Below are 22,744 nucleotides of genomic sequence, written 5' to 3'. Positions count from 1 at the left end.
GCTATAAAACCAAATGAAGTCCACATCAATACTCACTCCATGAGGTAAATCCAGCCAAACTGTGGGACATTTTCGCAATCATAAGAATTTAATTTTCATTTCTGTACATATATTTGCTAGATGTGAAATGGCCTATGTTTTTAAGCTATAAAGGATAGAGAATTAGGGCTAGGTTCTAGCCCCTACTCTTTGCCCAATTCATAAATGGCATTACAGAGGTTTAAAGAACCAAATAAGTTAGGTGCTGGAATAAAATATGGACAGCTTTCAAAGAGAGATGGAATGTTAAGTGACATATAAGACCACCCAAGCCACTAGTTATACGGAGGACCGCCTTAGACAGAGTCAGGCCCCACACGTCATTGAAGATGGTGTTTAGGTAGGCAGCATGAGGTTTGCCTCTGTTTATATGGAACCTTTATTTGACCCTCTCTAACAGAAGCACAAGGCAAGATGTAGCTTTGCTGCTAGCAGTATTCTGCAGATCCTGTTCACTTGGCACATCTATAAAACTGGTACTTGTGCCAGGAACCGGTCATGCATAAATACACACCCACACTGCTCATGCAGAAACACTTGGTCTGTGCTACACAGCTGATCAAATTTAAATTACCCGCAGCTGCTATAGCGTGCAGTCTGGCTAAATCCAAGAATGTATAGAAACTAATCGATTCTGCAGACATTCGGAATGATATTAAAAGCTGATTCTGTTGCATTGATAATATATGTGAAAAATGCGTTCATTGTCCTGCCATTCTTGCTTCTGTACCCTTCAATCACCTGAGGGAGCCATGACATGATAGAGAATATCAATTTGACTCTGTTAGTTAATAAAAGGCAGGATGAGGTGTTAATTAATCTTGTTCCCTTAAGTTTGCTACTTAGGAAGGGTTTGGTAAGTATATATGACTGAACAGTGGCGGAAATCTCATAATAGAGGCATTTGGTTATGCACATACAAATGACACTTTCACCTTAAATCTAACACGGCTAGCGCAAATGGCCAATCCATAAAGGACATGAACTACATGTATTCTAATTTATCTTTAGAAACTATCAGGCATTCTTGTTTCTCACCTTTCCAGAAAACCCTTCAAAAGCGATAACTTCAAGCCCGACTAAGGCCATCCTTTACGAGCAGCCTGGTAAATTATGTGATTTTTACAAACCTGATATAATCAGACAGAATGTTCCAGGTCAGAATTTATGAGTGTAATAAATTTCGCCCAATTACTAATTTAGCCAGATTAACATACAGATTTTGGTGTTTACTGCAACCAAATTTGCATTTTCCAGTCAATACTGGGCATTATTCACCTGATAAATATTAACGGGAGTTACTTCAAATATCCCAATTAACCAGCCCCTTAAAGCTTGCATTCTTATCTATTTTATTTGTGCATACCATCTGATGTAGTGCTTTTACATCTGTCCGCAATCTGAAGCTCTACGGATGGACTGGTAGCGGTGTTAATCTCCTAAGGATTTTGTTGCTCCACAACAAGACTTGATCAACATGAATATTCACTATAAAACAACATTTAAGAATTAAATGTAAAACACATTAGGCTTTACAGTAAATACTGACAAGTACTATTATAAAAACCATGAAGGTTTATTGAAGGAAATACAGAAGCAAGTAAATGGCAAAAGGTCAGTCAGTCATTTGTGATATAAAAGCATGAAGCTCAGGATAAATGTAGATCATGATATAGCAGAACCGAGTATTGGCCCTCTAAAGATCGGGGAAGTGAGTCCAACACCCTCTGGGTGATACTCATTTTATAGGGCAAAATACAATAAGGTTTACACAATTTGGTGTGAATGTGCAAAGGCCCAAAGATCCCGCCCAATCATTTCACAGAAAGAACAATACAGTTTGAAATCATTTTTTTCAGCACAGTACCACAGTCTTTTACAATTCATTTACTATCCCTTCTGCTCCTCTGACACCTTAGTACAAATTCCGCTACAAGTCAAGGTTAGGTTTTCATGAGAATCCCTCTGTGGTGTGGTGAGGCCTTGAGAAAGCATTCACATTGCTAACACAGCATGAAACTGAAGCTTGAGAATGAAGCATTATGTTGTACATGAGAACATTAAATCGTGTTTCAGAACATAACTTAGAAACTTACAATCGTGTCCTCAGTGCACCACGTGGAAAGACAGAAAGACGGCACGCAGGAATAAGATGAGGGCAGGCAGCACAATACATTATCGATGCTAAAGTGCATACATTATCGATGCTAAAGTAAACACGGCTTCTCAGAACATTTCATTTTTTCATTAAAATGGCGAAAACCTAATATTCTTGAACCAAGTCTACTGTAAAGTATTAAAGATGGTGCATACTCTCATTGATGGACAGCTATGCACCATTGATAATTCAATATGTGTTAATTACATCGTGTTAGTAAAACTGTGCACTTTTATTAAAACCACTCCATAACCTGGCAGGCCAGCATCATCCCTGAGAGAAAAACGAGTACTTTAGCTATACCTAAAGAAACTCCAGATTTAACTTTTATCTCATAGTTTGCTAAATATGAATGAATAGGACAACAGATCTAATGTGGCTTTTACTTTCCACATAGATATAAAATGAAAGATGATTTTGCTGCTCAAGATGACGATCTGTCTAGAGGTTAAATAGCAAGAACAAAAGGCGCCTTGATTTTCACCTGTGCATCTTACTACCAAATCCATATCAGCACTACTTTAATATTTATACAATTCTGGCTCACCAAAGACCTGCAAATCAGATATCATCCTTTCATGAGTGAAGTATTATGCGATTATTTTTCTAAATTCTTGAAGTCTAATCATGAATATGCTTCAAACTCTTCATGATAACTCCCCTCTACCACCCTTGAGTCAGCCATGAGGCACTCACACCTTCCTTTCTTCCTAACAGTCTTCTCTCCTGCCCCAGAGGCCTTGGTTCTCTCTAAGCTCAACACTTTTTCATCAGGTTCTTCCCAAGTCCCTGCCCTGTGAGGATATTTAGAGAGCTCGCCATTGCCTCAACTTTCAGGTACCCAGCACACTTCCTCTTCACATTTAAGAGTGCCTTCCTTTGGATTGAAAAACAAGCTGTTGGTGCTTCTCCTGAAGAAGCCCGAACTGATTCTAAATCTTCTGCTCAATTATTGCCTTATATCCTGGTTACACTTTCCAGTGAAAACAACTGAAGGCGTTGTCAACTAACAGTTGTCTGCTTTTGCTGAAGCTGATACAGTCTTCAACTCCTAACTATCTGGCTTCCAGCCTTCATATGCTACTGAAACTGTTCTTGCCTCAGTCACCAATAATATACACGCATCACTAGATTTAGGAAAGGAAGTGACGTTGACCTTCCTGGACTACTCAGCAACCTTCGACAGGCCTTTCGTTCTTTTTTCATTGAACATTTAGGCAACTTTGGAGTGGGGACTATGATCTGCATTGACTTTCTTCTTTCCTTGAGGACCACTCACAAGCTGCCTCCCTTACCCCTTTCAATTCTGTATTCAAAGACATGCCATGCGGCTCACCACAGGGTTTACTGCTTAGTCTGACCCTCTTTAATATCTATGTATCATCGCTCGCAGCTCTCATGTGCTCTTTCCACATTGCTTCTGTTCCTATACTGCCAATACTCACTTATTTCTATGACTTGATTGTGATCATTCTTTACTACAATCCAATTTAGCAAATGCTGGTGTCAAGAAGCAAACTCGTACTCCCATAATTCATATTCTCTTTGTGTGAATACAGACAAAGGACACGCTCTTCTATTTGGTCACTTCCATGGTGGTCAAAGGATCTTGGACCAGCACCCAAACCTTCTGCTACGGCCTGAATCTGGGCATCATTTTTAGTTGTCATTTGAATGTCAATTGCCATTGTCTGCTCCAAAGGATAAGCTTTTAACCTGCCACTTTATGCTGCAGGTGAAAGATAATTCCTATCCTGCCTCAATTCTCATGTAAATCTTTAGCACAGGAGCAAATACTGACTAACTTAGATTATTGTAAGACTCTCCACCTAATTTTACCATCTCATGCTTTGATCAGAATTCAAAAAATAAAAGTGCCGCAGATCAGCTTATCCTTGGACTCAATCATCATTCTAAAGTCACTGTTCATCTAAAATCATTCCACCGTTTCCACATTAGCAAACCCTGCATTTTTAAAGCATGTTATTAAGCCTTGTATTCCATGATCACTTCGATTATGACAGTTATCTTCAAGGGGCATCAATCAGATGCCTTCATTCCAGCTCTTATAAATTCTCAGTAATCCCTAAATTGTGAAGAATATGCACTAGAAGTCGTTGTTTTTCTGTTACTGCATCTGAAGTCTCGAATTAATTTCCTTTTAATGTAAAGTTTATCAAATGTCACACCACGTTTTGTAAAACATTGAAAAGCTATCTCTTTACCCTGTGGTCGTTCATCAGTGTCTCTACTGTGCTTCCCCTGCCTTCGGCAGAACTCACTTTTGCTGGATATCTGAATGCTATACAAATTCACTTTCACTCATTCACTTAAGCTTTGAAGCTGTGTTAGTGTGATCTTATAACTATATATTGATGATAATTGTATATTTTATATGCTATGTGTAAGCTTGCCATGGAGGCCTTATGAATGTCTTATGATTCTAAAATGAATCTAAAATGAACTTTATTTGACTATGACTAAGGTGGACGTAGAGTGCATCTCACAGACGTTATTCATGCACCCTTGTCTTCACCACACCATTCCAGAGTAAAGGAAAACCACTGCTACTGTATCATTCACTGGGTAGCAGCAACTCCAAATTCCACATCAAATGTGTTGCCAGCATTTAGTTTTGTCTTTTTAACATATTGAATTGCAACTAACTTTATTTTCCAGAATGTGCAACATTAGCAACACGCATTGACACATCCAGTAGGCATGGCCTTGGAAAGAGTGCAATTTTTCTGTCACTTGTTTTTGCCAACATATGCACCATGGAAAATTGTAACCATGTAAAACAACATAAACAAAATCTCTGGTGGCTGTGTACATATAATAAGGCAAGATTAAGTTACCTGCAGAGCAAGACTGCCAATGTATGAAGTGGGCTGACCCACTGCTGTAGTGGGTGAAAGCCACATGTGAATGACACTCTGTCACGTAAACGGATGAAGTGAGCGTGTGAATGCATGTGCGTAGTATTATACTGATTTTCTATTATTTTATATTTTGACTATTTTGGAAAATGAGACTGGCAAGACAGCTAAAACTGTCTTTAGGCCTGAACTAAAATTGGGGAAAGGAGTTAGCAAACCTACAGAGACTCCTACACTATCATGCAAAACTCGTGCTGTCAGCATATGAAGTCGTCATATTAAGAAATATTGGAAAAATGAATAGTTAGAAGAGTTGTATGCTTCCAGATAAAAATTCAGCTTGTAGGAACACAGGGAACCCAACAAGGAAACTACACATCGATTTGAATCTGAAACTCAATTACTTGCTCGGCACGTTTGAAATCAATCTGATATTAGAACATTTGATTTTTTCATTTAAATGGCGATTAAGCAAATACTCTTGAACTCGGTCGATTGTAAAGTATTAAAAGTGGTGCATACTACCATTGATGGACAGGACAGCTATGCACCATTGTTAATTACACAACCATCTTACCTTTCTATCAATGCAGGCCACAGAACGTCCAGCAAAGCGGTTCGCAACGCCTCTCTTGATGTTCACTTCATCACTTAGGATATCTTCCCATTGCTCATTTCGAAATGTAAACAGTTTATCCATGTAGGTGGCCATTCCTACAGAGCAAAAAAGACAAAAAAGAGGCAAGCATTGGGGTCACTTGCAGTTGCTTTATTTGTGAATGGTTGTAGATTAACAATTGCTTCTTAGAAGAGCAGAAATTTGGCGGGAAACATTTGCAAGCGAAGGTGAGGGAAGGCTGGGTGGCTGCTTAGACAGAGGCACAGCTTACATATAATATTTAACCTTTAAACCATGGGTAGTGTGCAGTAGGGTGGAACTGGTTATCTTGGATGCCAGATGATTTTGCATGCTTATGAAGGTGGGCGCAAGCCTGTGGAGGGATGCCAGATGTTTTGGTAGCCAAGCTACAGAACATGCCTTAATAATGTGACCTTGAAAGAAAGGGTAGGGGTCGAATGAGAATGAAGGCGTTTTCAGTGTGGTGGAGCGGATAGGTCAATAGCCTAGAATATGCATGCGGCACACGGTGGTTTGAAGGTATTCAGTTGGCTATGGTTCGATGATCATAGGAGCGTATGTCTAGATCTGTTGGGGCAGGGTACGTGATAGGTGAAGGTGCTGCAAATTACCTTAAACACTACGGTTAATAACATGCCTAAAGCACAATATTTGGCAGACAGCCAACGTGTTTGTTGGCAGTAGCTAGTGAAAGGCATGTACTTCGAGAAGCTAAACAAGTTCAGGAGGATATACTGCATACATTTGGTGAACTGTTTGACTTTATCCAACGAAGAAACAACTGAACATTGCAGTGGACCAACCAATAAGTAAATAGAGTAGTCAATGTTTCTCATGGTAGTAGCATTTATCATGAATTTAGACCAGTGTTTAGGACGATGGGTATCTTTGTCATACACATGCAGTGTATTGTTGGGCTTGTAGCTGAGAGAAACTGCTCTTACTACATATTACTATTGAACAGCATGCTCAGCCTCCATTAGAATCTGGCCAGATTGAGACCGCAGCTGTTGGTCTTATATTTATGTGTCCTTAAATGCTGCTTTTCAAAAGGGTTAACATCAGGCATTTGAACACTGCTGCTTTGTCTACTGTAGGTTTTAACTATACCATATTTTGCACAGATACCTTATAAAATGTTTTCTTGCTTATGTTAAGAAATAAATACATAGATCCTAGCAGAAACAGACGGCGAGGAGGAAACTATTCTTGTGAGAGATGCTCATGTAGCCTTTCTATTTTGCTGATTACATGCCTTTTTGATCTTTTTTATACTAGCAAGACCTTTTACATGATTTTCATACTGCTAAATATTTAGGCATGCCTTTTAACACAAGGTTAGCGTATTTTTGACTTTTTGTACTATTTACTAATTTTTTTCTATGTATCAAGACAAGGACAATTGGCATACAGCAAACACAACAAATATTGGTTTTACAACCATTAGATTGATACATTTTGAAATTACATATTAATATTAAAATCATCACTCTCTGTATGTTTACAAACCTATACAGTAACTTAACTATTTAACAGTAATTCACTATATCGTAGTCATCTGTTATTATTTAGCACATGGTAGGACGAGACAATAACAAAACCGAGATTAGAATTCAAATAATGCATAATTCTGCTAGAAAATTCTAAAGCAGTGCTTCTATAAACTTCTCTGTCAGATAATAGTTGATTATCTGGCTGTGCCACATTTAAAAGGATGAATGATATGGATCAATACATTTTGTAAAGCTTTGTGGCATAAGACGCTGCATACTAACAGAATGCTTTCCCTTGCACAATGTACCGAGATGAAGCACCCAGAGTCATTAGTTCTTGTTCCGTCTCAATACCTTTACTTAGAGCTGAACACATAAAAAGAAAAGATTTGTCAAAATGCCATTATTACGATACATTTTGATTTTATATATGATAATGCCCACGTTGCCTGGCACCAAAGAGACAGTAGGATTGTTCACTTTTATTTTGTGCAATCGTTCTGCATAGAGTTGCATCCCATTGACTACATAATCTCGCACTCCTCTAAGGATATCTTTCAAAGACTGTAAACATTGCAAATATTCAAATGGGTGTCTCAATTTTAGCTTGTATATTATTGCTAAGCTTTTCAGGGGCGTAGCTTCAGGTGGGGTGATTGGGGTGTTTAACCCCCCCCCCCCCCCCAATAAATGTATTTTTTGATAAGCAGTTGGGGACAGGTGCTCTCAGTAGGGGATTGTGAGATGTCAGTCGGATTTCAGCAGCAATGTGTACATATACACAGACAAATAAACACACACTCTCTCACAATATTGTGTTTTCTCTCTTAGTACTTCTACCAATCCGCATTCCTCTTCATTCCGCTGACCCTCTCATGCACCCTGCTTGTCATATAATGTATTTAAATCTGAATCGGAAAATCTGAAGCTCACCTCACCTCCAATCTTACTGACCAAGCTACGTCCCTGAAGCCTTTCTAGCTGTTTTAACGTATTGTTTTGTTCTCTCTATTCCAGTTCGCCAAGAACATCAATGTACAGACATTTGTTGCATGAGTGTTGGACCAGAAAAAGTGCCGTCCTTTATGTACAATTATTTTCTCTTGACTTCACCTAACAGGATATCAATTGATTGATATTTTGGGACACGGGCATATAGTGCAACTATAGTCCTGAAATAGGTTGTATTATATGAAGGAATATTAAAAACAAAATGCATTGTCCCCAAATATGAAATCACCTGTACACTACAAACTCTGTTTTCTTTTTGTTTTTTAAACTAATGATTGGATTTGACCTTTAGAATAAGTGCTAGCTAACTATTCCAAGATATGTTTTTTAACACATAAGCACTGATTGTAAAATGTATTCTGTCTATAATTGGTTTGAAAACAGAACTAATGCGAATGTGAATTCTCAGTATAAGTGTTGCCTGATAAAGTGTTGTATAACGGGTAGGATCCAGGCCTCTTCTAATTTTTTCCTTGCATAATATTGGAGTCCTGTAGTATAAAAAGAGCTAATAGCTAACTGACCAGTAGTGAAACAAAAATCAGGATTAGGGATAATAACTAGCACCTCCAGAAGGAAGGGGAGCAGTGGGGCCAAAATATTAATTCTGTCTAGCAATAGTCGATATTATTTGTCAATTATCTGCAAATTGAGTGTAGAACAACTGTCTGAATTTCCCAAATCTTAGTTCACTGTTGCATGGAATCCCAAGTTATCTAAATTATTTGGCACTGTTGTTACTTTGTTTTTGTATTTATTTAATTTTGAAGTTTACCTTTGTTTGTTTATATACAGAAAAGTAATGAAATAGGTCTATAGTTACTGTAATATTGGCAGTAATTGAGGGCCTCATTATGATGGCTGTCGGACTTTCTTCCGACTGCCATCCTTTCGTAAATGGGACCGCCTGACTGGCTGTCGGCGGTCCGGCCATAGGCATTAGGATGCAACCACATCCACGGCAGTCGCAATCTCTACATTTTGTATTGCGGCGGGTACTGCAGGCTGCAGCACACGCCGCAGCACAAAAAATAGACATTACACATATTCCTGCACTACATGGCAGGCACCATGTGCCTGCCACATGGTGCAGGGATATGTAGGGGGCCACTTTAGGTGCCCCCAAAAAGCCAAAGCTGAGGGCCATGTCCCTTTCCGCCAGCCTTTTCATGGGGGGTAAACCGCCATAAAACGGCCGTCGGGGAGGGATATCATGATCCCTACTGCCGTGCCTGGCTGGCACCGCCACCATTGTAGAGATTGAAGTTCCCTCGGATGGTCTGACGGGCTCCTTGACCCCGTCGGATCAGTGGAGGTCAGTCTCTCCAACCACCATCCATCTGCCCAACATCCTAATGTGGCAGGCGGTCATCTTTATCATGATGTCAGTGGACTGCCACCGACGGGCTGTCGGTAGCGACCCCACCGTTATCGTAATCAGGTCCTAAATACCTTTATTTGCCTTGCCTGCCTTTTTACCTAAGGTAGTGTCTCTAAAACAGAGGAAATACGGCCCTCACTACTTGGTCATCCCATTGATAATTAAGGGTCTGAAATAGTCATCAGCCATAGCCCAGACATTATCATTCCATAAAGTATTCACAGTAGCACTCTTTTATCCTCTAATATTAGCATTCTTTGGGATTAATCTACCTAAATTACTGATAATTATTCTTAAAAATAATCAGTCATTTCTTGGTTTTTAAAGGCACATGTTTGGCTCATGCCCCATTTCTTTGTGTATTTATAAATGTCATACCTTCTCCCATATTTTCTAATTTGTACACCTTGTGATTGCCTCTACTACTAATCCTCATTGTGAAATTAATAATAAATACAATCATATTGCTTTTTCCTTACTAGCAAACTATGTTTTACCCATCTATCAGTGTCAGAAATCCTAAAGTATGGGGAACAACTAGCAGGGCTCTACACTCCTCCTGCACATGAATTTACAGATGTGAGCCAATGACCAATAGGGCTTTCATAGGTGCATAAATCTTTTGACACCGGTCTGTTCCTGTAAATCAGGACACCCAAATATTGTCGGATTACTTTTTCATGCTCTGTAATTTGTGTTTTCAGCTAAAGCTACTCTAGTTTTTCATGAGGACTTTGGTTACTCAATGATCTCCCAGCTGCCACAATACCATTTTCTTCCAAACATGGTTGCGGTTCCTATAAGTTATAGATTGTTCACAGTCTGTGACAAAGGACCACTTACTTTTTACCTATGTTCCTGTTTAGATATCTGAATTTCCCCCATAATCTTATTATGCAATTGATAATCAGTTGAAAACCTTTGGCAAAGTTGGCTGCGAATGTTGTTTATCAATAATAAGTTAATTAGCCATGTCAATAGTTAGTCTTATGGAAGTCCTGCATTGCGCAACAGTTGGGCCTTGAGGATTCAGAGGTTCTATGGTCCAAGCACTTAAAAAAAATCTTTCTTTATTGGTTTTCAATATACCAGGACGGACTCAAAAGTCTGGTCCAGTAGGTCAGATTGTACATTAGCCAGGTTCAAACGTACAAAGCATGTCAGGTCTTATTACAGTGTTAAAGAATAAAGCAATACGTTAACACATAGGAGCGTGTCACGTTAGTTCATGTCAAGGAATACTACACCCATCCCCGTCTGCCCCACCCACCTACCAGTGATCCTCATTACAGTGTTAATGAATCAAGCAATACTTGAACACAATGTAGGAAACTGGGTTACTTCTCAAGCAGCAGCCACAGTTCCTGTCAGGGTGAAGTCACAAGCAGATCCCAAATTAGCTTATGCTAAACCCTCTGGTAGCTTGGCACAAAGCACCCAGGCTTAATTTAGGGGCAATCTGTAAAGTGTTTATGCAGCACTTCAAACAGTAATAAAGTGAAAACACAACACAAAAAAACCCTGCACCAATTTAGATAGAGTAAAATGTAATAAATTATTTAAGGTCAAAACAACAAACATCCTGTCAGAAGAACTGGTGATATGCAATCTTAAAGATTTAAGTGGAAAGTGTGCCTAGAAGCATTAAGCGGCAACAGTGGTTATCAGGTCGAACCGGGATAAAGACACAAGATCAGGCTGACTAAGATGGAGCACGGGTCAGATACAGGGTCCAAGTTCATCCCGCTGAACAAAGTTCCTTAAATCCTAGTTTGTGGAGTAGTGTGAGATCCAGCATCGAGGATGCATCATGCAGCAGCAGTTCCAAGAAAGCTGCGGGGATGCAATGCAAAGTCATGGGTCATCATCGATGATGCTGTCGATGAGGGACTTGAGTTGCAAAGGCCTGTGTTGAGGATGCATTGAGCAACGGCTGTTCCAATGCAGCTTCAAGGAGATGCGTCGTGCTGCATCAGGTCTGCATACAAGACCACAGCTGGGCTGTCAGAGCAACTTCAGGCCCACTTCCAAGGGTCCAGGAGTTGGGTGGCACCACTTAGGGGGTAGGACTTACAGCAGACAGAGTCCAGGTGCTGGGTTCAATGTGATTGGAGCCATTTCAATACCTGAGGCTCTGATCAGGAGGCCAGACAATGAGCCCTTTTTTCCCAGTGTTTTATATAGCAAGAACTTGACCCGAAGATATCAGATATCAGAGCGCCTTACATGAGCACTAGTTGCGTAACACAAGGACACTTTCATTTTTTTGGTAAGGTATGGGGAGATTAACTGATTTGCTCAGAATCACAGGATTTTGAGTGTCATTGCTGAGACTCGAACCCAATTCCCCAGATTTGAGATCAACTGCCCTAGCCGTTAGGCCACATCCTCTCCTCCTTGGAATCACAATTATGGTCCTGGGTTCAAGATGCAGGACCAATCACTCAGGCAGCAGGGCAGTGGAGTAGCAGTCCTAGCAGAGCGGCACAGCAGTTCTTCTGATTCTTCCACAGTTCCAGAGGTGTACTGAAGAGTCGGGTCGGAGGGTCCAATATTTATACCCGATTCCCGCACTGTAGTAGGAGAATGTTTTGTAAGTTTCCACCCCCAGAGGTGCTTGAAATTTCCTGTCTTCCAGCCCTGGCCTCAGCTTGTCTGGGGCCAGACTAGTGTCAATCCTTTTGTGAATGTACTCAGGCAGAGCCTTTACAATGTGCAATAGTGGTAGGTGACAACTTCTCCCCCCTCATCAAGTCAAAGATGGTCAATTCTGCCAACTCCTTTTCCTTTGTGTCTCACTGTCTAGGAGCAATATACAAAGACTAACTGCCAACTACACTCAGTGGCGGCTCCTCTGCAAAGGCCGAGGAGCGTCGCCCCACTGAATAAAATGATAGTAACAGAAGTTATTTCCTTTATTATCATTTTATTTTCATGATCGGTCAGGTTGGGTAGGTCGGGGCTGCGCTTGGCTCCCATGAAGTCCTGGAGGAGGAGTGGTTGCTGCAATCCAAAAAGGGGAAAATGCTTGGCCGGCCCTCTTGGGCCGACCAAACAGTCCTGCACACTTTGCATGTTTCCCACTAAGCTGCATTACACAACCTGGTCGGGAACATGCCCAGCCTCCCATTCCCCATCTGAGCGCTGAGCCACGGCGCTCAGACCAATCACAACGCTGCATTGCAGCATTGTGATTGGCTTGGGGAGGGAGTCTGTGTGCTTCCTAGTTCCAGCAGCCACAGGGACCCCCAGCGACCTCTCCCCTCCCCTCTGCCTCTCCACTCTCATTCCTTGGCGGCCACTCCTGGCTACACTTAGTCATGTGGCCCAGGATACAGGCACCAAATGGTTATGACAAGAAAATGCCAACACCAAACTCAAAATTCGTATCTATTCCCAATTGACAATTGCCACTTATTAAATGTAATAAGGGAACCAAATGTTATCCTATGGGAGAGGTAGACCTTGCAATAGTGGAAAGCGAATTTATGAGTTTTTCTCTACCAGGATCTGTCAAACTTCAAAAGTACATTTCCAACTTTTTAAATACACTGCACCCTGCCCACTAGGCTGTTTAGGGCCTACCCTAGGTGTGACCTACTTGTGGTAAAAAGGGAGGTTTAGGCCTGGCAAAGGGTTTATTTTGTGCGGTCAACACACACAGGCTACATTGGCAGGCCTGAGACATGTTTAAGGAGCTACCTTCTAATGTATTGGACCTAAGTAAATGTAGTACCACTTTAGGAAGAACTTACAAGTAAATTAAATGTCACAATTAGGTGTAAGGAGAGAGCACAGGCACTTTAGCACTGACTAGCAGTGGTAACGTGCACAGAATCATAAGGCCAGCAAATACATAGTCAGCAAAAACAGATGGATGGAAGGCAAAAAGTTGGGGGAAATCCATACCAAGGATGTCAGGTTCAACACACATACATTAACACATACGAGCAGTGTCACATTAGTCTACGTCCAGAATACTACCCCATTCCTGTGCCCCTTCCCACCAGCCAGTGCTCTACATCTGCCAGTGCCCAAGGGCTGTGCTGTTTCCCCAGTATAGATACACAGAGTACACAGTTCATGAGGTCAGGGCCAACAGTGTCATATTGTCTGGTTGATTGTGTGTCCCTCCCATCGGGTAGACCTCCTGGGTCAAAGTTTGTGACCCACGTCTATGTGTACATGGAGAACCCCTTTTGAGAGTGAGTGGTCTGTGTCTCTGGTGTCCTATCGTGTAGCTGCCTAATGATATGAATGAGGAGGCTTTCAGGAATCTGCCAATCACAGGAATGGAACCCACACATCATCAAACTGAGAGATTTTATGGTAAACTTTGTAAATTCTCCTTTCATACGTGGCCAGTTGTGTATCGACTAAAACTTTGATAGATTTTCCTTGGTACTCTGCTGTTGATTTCCAATTAGGTAATTAGTCAAGATGGAGATATACTCTTAGCTCTCAGCAATTGATAAATCTTTGTTTGGTCATTGATTACTGAAACATTGCCAATTGTTGAAGAGAAGTCTCCCTGTATGTCTTTTTATTAACTGTCTTCCATTATGTCTTCAAACTTGAATGTCTTTTGAGTAGTGCTTAATTGTAAATAAATAAGTGCCAGGGCTCTCGTCACACGGCCACTCACACTTTCACCACCCATTGCCGCTGTCAACGCTTCCAATTACAGTAACAACACAACTACTGACCATCGTACTCCTACAAGTGGAGCAGCTCTGAATATTACAGGCTCCTAAAGCTATAAGAAGGACTATGGTGACAGGTATTAGTCATTTTTAATGTATATTCAATTAATAAGAAACTATTGTGCTTGGCTCTAAATTAGACAAACAGCAAAACCATGTGGCATACTGTCAAAAGTGCCCATGTTGACAAAGAAGTGCCGGTACCGAGCTTTGAAAACCACCGGCTCAAATTAAGCACTGCTGGTGAGAGGTTTAAGCAACCATAGCTCTCTGTACAGCCTTTGATTACCAACGAGATATCAAATAGTGCTTATTTGCCAGGAGTGTTCTTTTTGTGAAATATAGTAATCAGGGCTTTGCCATAAAGGCGAGCACCCAATAAAAGGCAAGAACCCTGTCTGTGTATAATATAATCAACACTACATCTATTTTTAATCAACTCTTTAGGAACAGCATGCCTCATCGGTCCACAAACCTCAAAACATCGCTTTATGCAGTAGTGGATATTCTTTATGTGAAGCATACATGCCCTGGCTTGTCACTTCACTTCACTTTCTTATTATCCTTTCCTCCTTGAGATGTAAGCCTCATGGGTGGGGCATTTCAAATTAACTCCCCAACTTACCTGATCCAAGCTGTGAAAACAATTCCTTTGCGTTTTTGTATGGGAAACAAGATAAGGCAACCAGGCTGCACGTTTCCTGTGAATAGGCTTTGCCCTCGTCTGATGTTTTATAGTGTGAGCCTTTGCTCCCTCTTCAGTGCCATGAAAACACTATCCTTGCACTGCCTAGGAAAGTTACCGAGTTCTCTGATCCAAACTATGGGGCATATTATCAAGCACTGCGTTAAAATTATCGCCGCTTTAGCGGCAGAAAACTGCCGCTAAAGCAGCGATAATGGGCTTGATAATATGCTGCAGAGAATTCCCATAGAAGCCCATGTTGACACCAGAACATGGGCTTCTATGGGAATTCTCCAGGGCATATTATCAAGCCCATTATCGCCGCTTTAGCGGCAGTTTTCTGCAGCTAAAGCGGCGATAATTTTAACGCCGTTTGTTGATAATATGCCCCCTTGTCCCTACATTCTTTCTTCTCTGCTGGCTTCCGCGTGACTTGGGTTTTCATGCACATGTCCTTTTCTGGCTATTGGCGTTGGTGGAGGGGATTGGAATTAATGAGTGCAGTGCTTAATTTGTAAAAAAAAAAACAAGTGCTGGGGCTCTCGTTAGGAGACCACTGCAGCTTGACCACACATTGCCCCTGCCATGCTACCAATGATAGTAACAACATAACTACTAACCATCATACTGCTAAAAGTGTGACAATTCAGACTATTTCAGGCCCCCAAAGCTATAAGGATGGCTTGGCCAGCAGGTCATAGTCATTTTTAATGCATATTGAAATAATAATTACCTGTTGTGGTGGTCATCTCTAAATTTAGCTAGGAAGCAACACCGAGTGGCAGACTGTCACCAGCGTCGGTGTTGACAATTAAGTGGAGGTGCCGAGCAACGGAAACCACCCACGCAAATTACGCACTGAATGAGTGGTGTCAGAACTAAACCCTGCATGAGCATTGGCTGGTCTTTACACACCCTGCACTTCTAAGATGCTTGGTGCTGACCAGGAGACAACAGTCTTTCTTTATTTAATTTTCTGATTACTTCAACAAACAACAAACCACTTCCACTCCTCTGTTGCGAGACTGTCCATTTATCTTAACAGGCATTTTCCTGCGTTGGTTGAGCCATTGGAGTTTTTTTTAGAGGACCATTACCGCCACTGGCACCTTTGTCACTCTCTCCAAATTCCCAGGACAGTGGGGATTAAACCATAGAATGGGAAAGAGAGAGATAATGTAAAAGGAGGGAACGAATGACTGACATAAGTGAAAAAGAACAGAAGGAAATTAGAGAGGATGGAGTGCAGAGAAGGACTAAAAGCAGAAAAAAGAGGGGGACCGAATGGATAGAGGGAGAAGAGCGAGCAAGGGAGTGTATAGGGTGACCAACCATCTGTAAATTTCATGGACCATCCGTAATTTGGACCTCACGTCCGTTGTCCGTAAGGATCCCTTTTACGGATGCCTTTTGTCTGTAATTTTCGGTCTTGCAGGGAGCAGAGCTGTTCTCCTGCGTGAGGCCTCAGCTCCCTGATGGGGCCGCCTCGCACTCATCCTCTGAGCATTAGAGCAGCCCCACCCCGCCCACTGTCATGCTATATGCAGGCTGATTGCCACATACAGAAGGACAATGGGCCTGTTACTGCATGTGGTTGCCTCCTCCTGCAGCGGTCTAGGGCAGGGCATTCTGTTAGGGTTAGATGGAAGAAATGTACAAAACAAATGTACAAAAACACCCATGCTGCTATGTGTCAGTTCATAAAAATAAGCTGGGGAAAAGTTAAAAAGAAGAGTTTATAGTTCTTGCACAGTCTCATCATTTAAGAGCTGAAGCATTTTTAAAATTATATACAACGAAGCCATAGTTGCTTTATTTTATGCAACTAACATCCATTGACAAAGCCAATAGTCATGAATTATTGTAGGTCTAATGTTACTGAATGCAATGATAGAAACAGCAAAATATCAGTCGGGCGGCACAATATGCTCAGCACATATTTTCATCTTAGGTATCACAGAAATACCACTTGGAGAGACCCACAGTGTTTTTCATCCCACTTAAAGCCCAGAAAACAACACCATGTCATAGTCAATTCACGTCCTGGCACTGTGCATCATGCATGACTCATGACTTCCAAGTTTTCGTATTGCCTATGTGCAGGAGCATAGTGAACTCACCCCTTGCTTTAGGAACTACAGCGAGGGTGAGTTCTTAATGGGCCTCTTCTGTCTGAAACTCAATAGACAAAGGCTCAGCTCAAAATTAAAGTGAAAAGGTGGGTAGTGACTGAGTGTAGGAATGGGTAAATGGCTGGATGGACCAGTGAAAGGATGAATGGATGAGTGAAAGGATGAATGGATGGATTGTGAGAGCAAGGATGGATGGATGTGTGAGTGGAAGGATGGACAAGGGTAAATAGATGGATGTATGGGTGGAAGGGTAGATGGATGGGTAAAAGGGTGGATGGATCAGTAAAAGGATGGATGGGTGAGTGAATGGGTGGATGGATGAGAGAAATGATGGCTGTATTGATGAATTGTGAAAGGGTGAATGAATGGACGGATGGATGAGTGAAAGGGTGGATATAAGGATCGACAAGGGAGTGAAAGGGAGGGTAGAGGTGAGTGAAAGGGTGGATGGATGAGAGAAAGGATGGATGGATGAGTGAAAGGATGGATGAGTGATAGGGTCAATGGATGGATTCATGAGTGGATGAGTACATGGATGAGTGGGTGGGTGGGTGAATGGTGGATAGAAGGATGGGTGGCCAAGTGAAAGGAGAATGGAGAGAGAAAGGGAGGATGGATGGATGGTTGGGTGAGTCAAAGCATGGATGAATGATTGGCAGAATGGATGGTTGAATGGGTGCATGGATGAGTGAAATGAAGAATGTAAAGATGGATGAGTGAAAGAATGCATACAAGAGTGAAAGGGAGGGTGGAGAGCTGGAAGAAAGGATGGATCGATGAGTGAAAGGTTGAATGGGTGGACGGACAAGTGACTGGGTGGATGGAATAGTAAGTGAAAGGATGGCTGGATGAGTAAAAGTGTGAATGGTTGGATGGAAGAGTGAATGATGGGTGGACGAGTGAGTGAAAGGCAGGGTAGATGGACATAAGGATGGATAGATGAGTGAAAGGGTGGATGGATGAGAGAAAGGATGGATGGATGGATGAGTGAAAGGATGGCTGAGTGGTAGGGTAAATGGATAAATTCATGAGTGGATGAGTAATGGATGAGTGAAGGGTGGATGGCAGGATGGATGGCTAGATGAAAGGGGAATGGAGAGAGAAAGGGAGGATGAATGAATGGATGGATGAGTGAAAGCATGGATGAATGATTGGCAGAATGGATGGGTGAATGGGTGCCTCGATGAGTGAAAAGAAGAATGTAAAGATGAATGAGTGAAACAATGCATACATGAGTGAAAGTGAGGGTGGTAAGCTGGAAAAAAGGATAGATGGATGAGTGAAAAGTTGAATGGGTGGACGGATGAGTGACTCCGTGGATGGATGTGTAAGTGAAAGGATGGGTGAAAGGATAAACGGTTGGATGGATGAATGAATAGATGAATGGGGAAGAGTGGATGGATGAATGAAAGGCTGGCTTGGGTGAAAGGATAAATGGTTAGATGGATGAGTGAATGGATGGATGGGTGGAAGAGTGGATGGATGAGTGAAAGGATGGATTGGGTGAAAGGGTGGATGGATGAGTGAATGGGTGGATGGAGGGATGGATAGATGAGTGAAATGTTGGATGGAAGGATAGATGATGGATATGTTTGCAAATGGTTGAAAAGGTTTGGATATGGATGGGCATATATATGGAAGGACAGAATGAATGGTAAAAGACTGAATGATGGATGAAATAATTAATAGATGACAGAATGTACATTTGAAATGGTGTATATCAGAGGTTTGATAGAAGGATGAATGGCTAGATCCTTGGACAAGAGAGCTTTTCTGGGGAGGGTTGTGATGACTTACTTTGCTTTCTTGGTGCCATAAGAGCTTTAGCTCAAAGTGGGAGGTATTCAAATTGTCTGGCTACCCTCCTGCCTTTGTGTTACTTTTCTGTATTTGCTGTGTGCTTATGTGTGGGATCTATACATCATGCATATGACATTTTGAGTGACCCCCAACTGCTACTTGAATGTTACACTAGTAATTGTAAATGTTTGCATGTTTTGTTTTAGGTGTAAGGTTTTAGGGAGAGCGTCATAGTGCCATGAGCTGTGCTTAAGATGTATATTGTGGGGGGCGTGATCTGGCCACGCAGGAAGATGGCCGCCTGACGAGTGAGCTCCGTCGCGGGATGGACCCTTAACGGAAATTTCTCACCTCACATCGGCTTTGGAGTCCTTTTCTTGTGCCCTGCGACAGCCGGAAGGTGGTGGGCACGATTTGGGCGAGTTTTCGGCGATGTGACAGCGAAGTTTCCCTGGTACTGACTGCCTCGATGACAGGGTTGTGTGGAGCTGCGTGTCCGGCGGGGCCTGTCTGACGTATTTACTCAGGCTGCCTCTTCTTCCTCCTCAAGCCGCGCCTCTGTTACGAAGAGCGCCTGCCCCCATGAAGTCGCGCCCCTGTTGCTGCTGAAGAGCGCTTGCTTCCTCATGAGGCCGCGCCTTCGTTGCTGACGACGGGCGCCCGCCTCCTCATGAGGCCGCGCCTTCGTTGCTCCTGACGAGTACCTACCTCCTCATGAAGCCGCACCTCTTTTAACCTGCCTGCTGCAATATTTCTTTTCAGGAATGTCGCCTGACAGGAGTTAGGATTTTTGACGTGTCGACGCTCTGCTACTGGTAGGATTACTTCCTTCTATAATCTTGTTGTGGCACTTATGTCACCCACCTCATCCAGTCAATGTGCGTCTCATCAGGTCAGCAAATTAATTTGTGACCCATCACACTAAACTGTTCTTCCAAGCTGAACTTTTTTGCTACAGTTGCAGTTTCGCGCCTTTTTGACTTTGGTTACAGCTGGCGCTTCATGGCTTCCTTTAGCGCAGTCTGTATGTCTCGCACAAGAGTGTGCTTTTTTCCAATGCCATTATAGGGCCCCTGTCAACTTCTTCAGTTAGGCTGTGCTTTTTCTGCTTTGACTATGATTACCTTGCATTCTACAGCCTTGTTCATCTCGCTGTGCATGTAACTGTGCTTATTATTACCATAAGCGCGCATATGATGTTTCATTTTATCTTACTTCTATTTACGTGCCTTTGAATATAGCGGCAGTTGATATCATATTCACAAGTGTAATGACTTTTTTGGGGGTCACTAAGCAATGATGTACTTTTACATTTTAGTGTCTAGAAATGCGATATAAGCTCCTTTTAGCTTATTAATGTCATACATATTCAGTTATTAAGTGTATTACTTTTGCATGTCTTGGTATTTTTCTGCAACTACATATAAGCATTCCTTAACAGCAAGACGGCTTTACGTACTTTCAAAGTTTTTATCAAACATTCTCCTCAAATGTCTGCCTCTAAGCAAGGAAAAAAGGCTTCTAAACCACTTCTTTTTGCAGAAGCTCTCAAGCAGTCCACCAATATGCCAACAAAAGGCAATGCCTCCTCTCCTTCCGCTTCACCTCAGGCTTCGGTCTCTAATGGTGGGCAGGCGTCGGCGGCAGCTTTGCAACGTATCCTGCACGAAATTTCCGAGGTTAGTCGTCGATTAGATGACATGCACCTTACAATTGCATCACTAGCTGAGGAGACTAAATCAATTAAGACAGAAATTACCAACTTTCATACGAAGTTTGAATCCCTTGATTCTAGAGTTCTGGCAGTGGAGAATCGATTGGAATCTCTTCCAAATCAAGACCGGGACCTTTTACTCTTCCATAGTAAACTCATTGATTTGGAAGACAGAAGTAGGAGGGACAACATCCGTTTTTTTGGCTTTCCAGAGCGCATTGAAGGGCAGAGTTCCAGTGCATTTCTGTGTCGTATACTCCCAAAGCTAACTGGCATTCCTTTCAATCCACCTCTGGAGATACAACGGGCTCATAGAATTGGCCCTCCACGTGGTGATCCTGCCGCGCGTCCACGACCGATTATTGCCTGTCTTCTTCGTCATGAACAAACAAGACAAATACTATCTGCTGCTTGGCTTCAAGGCTCCTTTTCTTTTGAAGGTCATCGCATTTTTATGGCAGCTGATTTCTCCAAGGAAACTAATGAGCGGCGGAAAGCCTTTCTCTCCATGCGACCTCAACTACGTCAATTAGGTATCAAATATGGCCTATTTGACCCAGCACGCTTTCGCGTTACCAAAGATGGAGTCTCTAAGGACTTTTTCGACCCAGAGCATCTTCAACAATTCCTGGACCGTCTTCATCCTCAAGAGATGGAGGTTCTCACTACATCCTCACAGCAAGTTCAGTCCCAATCTCCCTCTAAGTCTTCCACTACATTGTCAGATCGCAACAGGCGCCCTCATAGCAGCCCCCGACCTCGGGGTAGGGATCTTGAACGACTTCATCGCTCACAAGAAGATAGGAAATCTGCAATACAATCGGTTTCGGTTGCTACGTTCTCACAAGATTTGCAGAGAGACAAGTCACGTTCTCCTCTTAAAACTCCTTCAGATGCGGACTGAATAATTCTCTCACTCCTGGAAGTTGTTGTCTTTAATACTACTGGCAGTTAACTGTAGACTCTCTTTTCTTGAGAGTCTTATTTTTATTGTTAATTATTTAACACATTTCTGACATGTTTTGCTGTTCTTATAATATCTGCTTGTCCTTTTTTACCTCTTTCTTTCTAGCTTTCTACCTTATTTCTTTTCTCCTTCAGTCTGCTTGCTGTTATTTCTCTGCCTAATAATATCACTCTTTCTTCTTCCTATATTCATTGCTCTTCTTGTTACAATTTATTGCTTAAATATTTCTTAATGATTCCGCATTTACTTGGGCGCCTTGGCATCTAATGGTTTAATTACAGTTTTATTACTCTACTTGCACGATTGCATGTTGGTCTATGCTTATTTATACACGCATTGTATGCGTTATGATCTTAGGTTACTTTACATTTAATTATTACTAGATTCCCCCCTTCTAAGCAATACTGCTTCTTAATCTCTATTTTGCTCTTTCTACATTTTTATCGTACCTATTTTTTCTTTCACAATGCTTTTCTGGGCTTTCCTTCTATATCATTACTACTCTCCTAATCTTTTCTCTTTTTCTGTGGGGTCTTTTCCCGTGGCGGTGCTCTAGTGCGCCCAGACCCGCGGGTAACAGTTTACGGTCTCTTGATTTCTCCTTGCTTTTACTCAATATTTTATAGTTTTCCTTATTATTGTATCACTTCTCTAAATCTCATCTCCTTTTTTTTTTTCATTATTCTTCTTATCGTTTCTTTCATGTATTCTATTTAAATCAGAGTATCGTTTCCATTTATTTTATTTTTGTTTCCCCTTCTTTTTGTCATTTCTTTTTCTTTTTCCTGTGTTTGGTTCAGCACGTTGTTTTGTGCTTCATTCTCCTGTTTCTGATATTTGCATTGTTCTAATATGGCAAAAACACACTCTCTTAATGCAATTACTTGGAATGTACATGGTCTCACCCATTACATAAAACGGAAGAAGGTTCTCTCCTACCTTCAGACTAAGCATGTAGATGTAGCCTTGCTTCAGGAGACCCATTTGGATGCTCTAGAATCAGACAAACTTTGTAGAGACTGGGTGGGTAAGGTTATACATAGTAGCATTCAACAAGATGAATCCACGGACGCAGGTCCCCTCCGCAAGTGTGGAGTTGCAATTCTCCTTCGCAAATCCCTTCCGGTCACTGTCTCTAAAAC

General features: G+C 41.8%; 1 protein-coding gene across 2 annotated transcripts in view; it reads right to left on the bottom strand.

Moving 5' to 3' along the window:
* CRTAC1 (cartilage acidic protein 1) overlaps positions 1-22,744 on the bottom strand; it is a 1,509,269-nt gene that overhangs the window by 829,646 nt on the left and 656,879 nt on the right. For both annotated transcript variants that reach the window (XM_085606339.1, XM_085606342.1), the window contains exon 4: positions 5,654-5,790. In XM_085606339.1, coding sequence (XP_085462465.1) covers positions 5,654-5,790 — 137 coding nt within the window. The remainder of the gene's footprint in view (positions 1-5,653; positions 5,791-22,744) is intronic.

The sequence above is a fragment of the Triturus cristatus genome, chromosome 1_2 (genome assembly GCF_964204655.1).
Source record: "Triturus cristatus chromosome 1_2, aTriCri1.1, whole genome shotgun sequence".
NCBI lineage: Eukaryota > Metazoa > Chordata > Amphibia > Caudata > Salamandridae > Triturus > Triturus cristatus.
The sequence above is the reverse complement of the archived record's forward strand: the minus strand, read 5'-3'. Positions and strand labels throughout refer to the sequence as shown.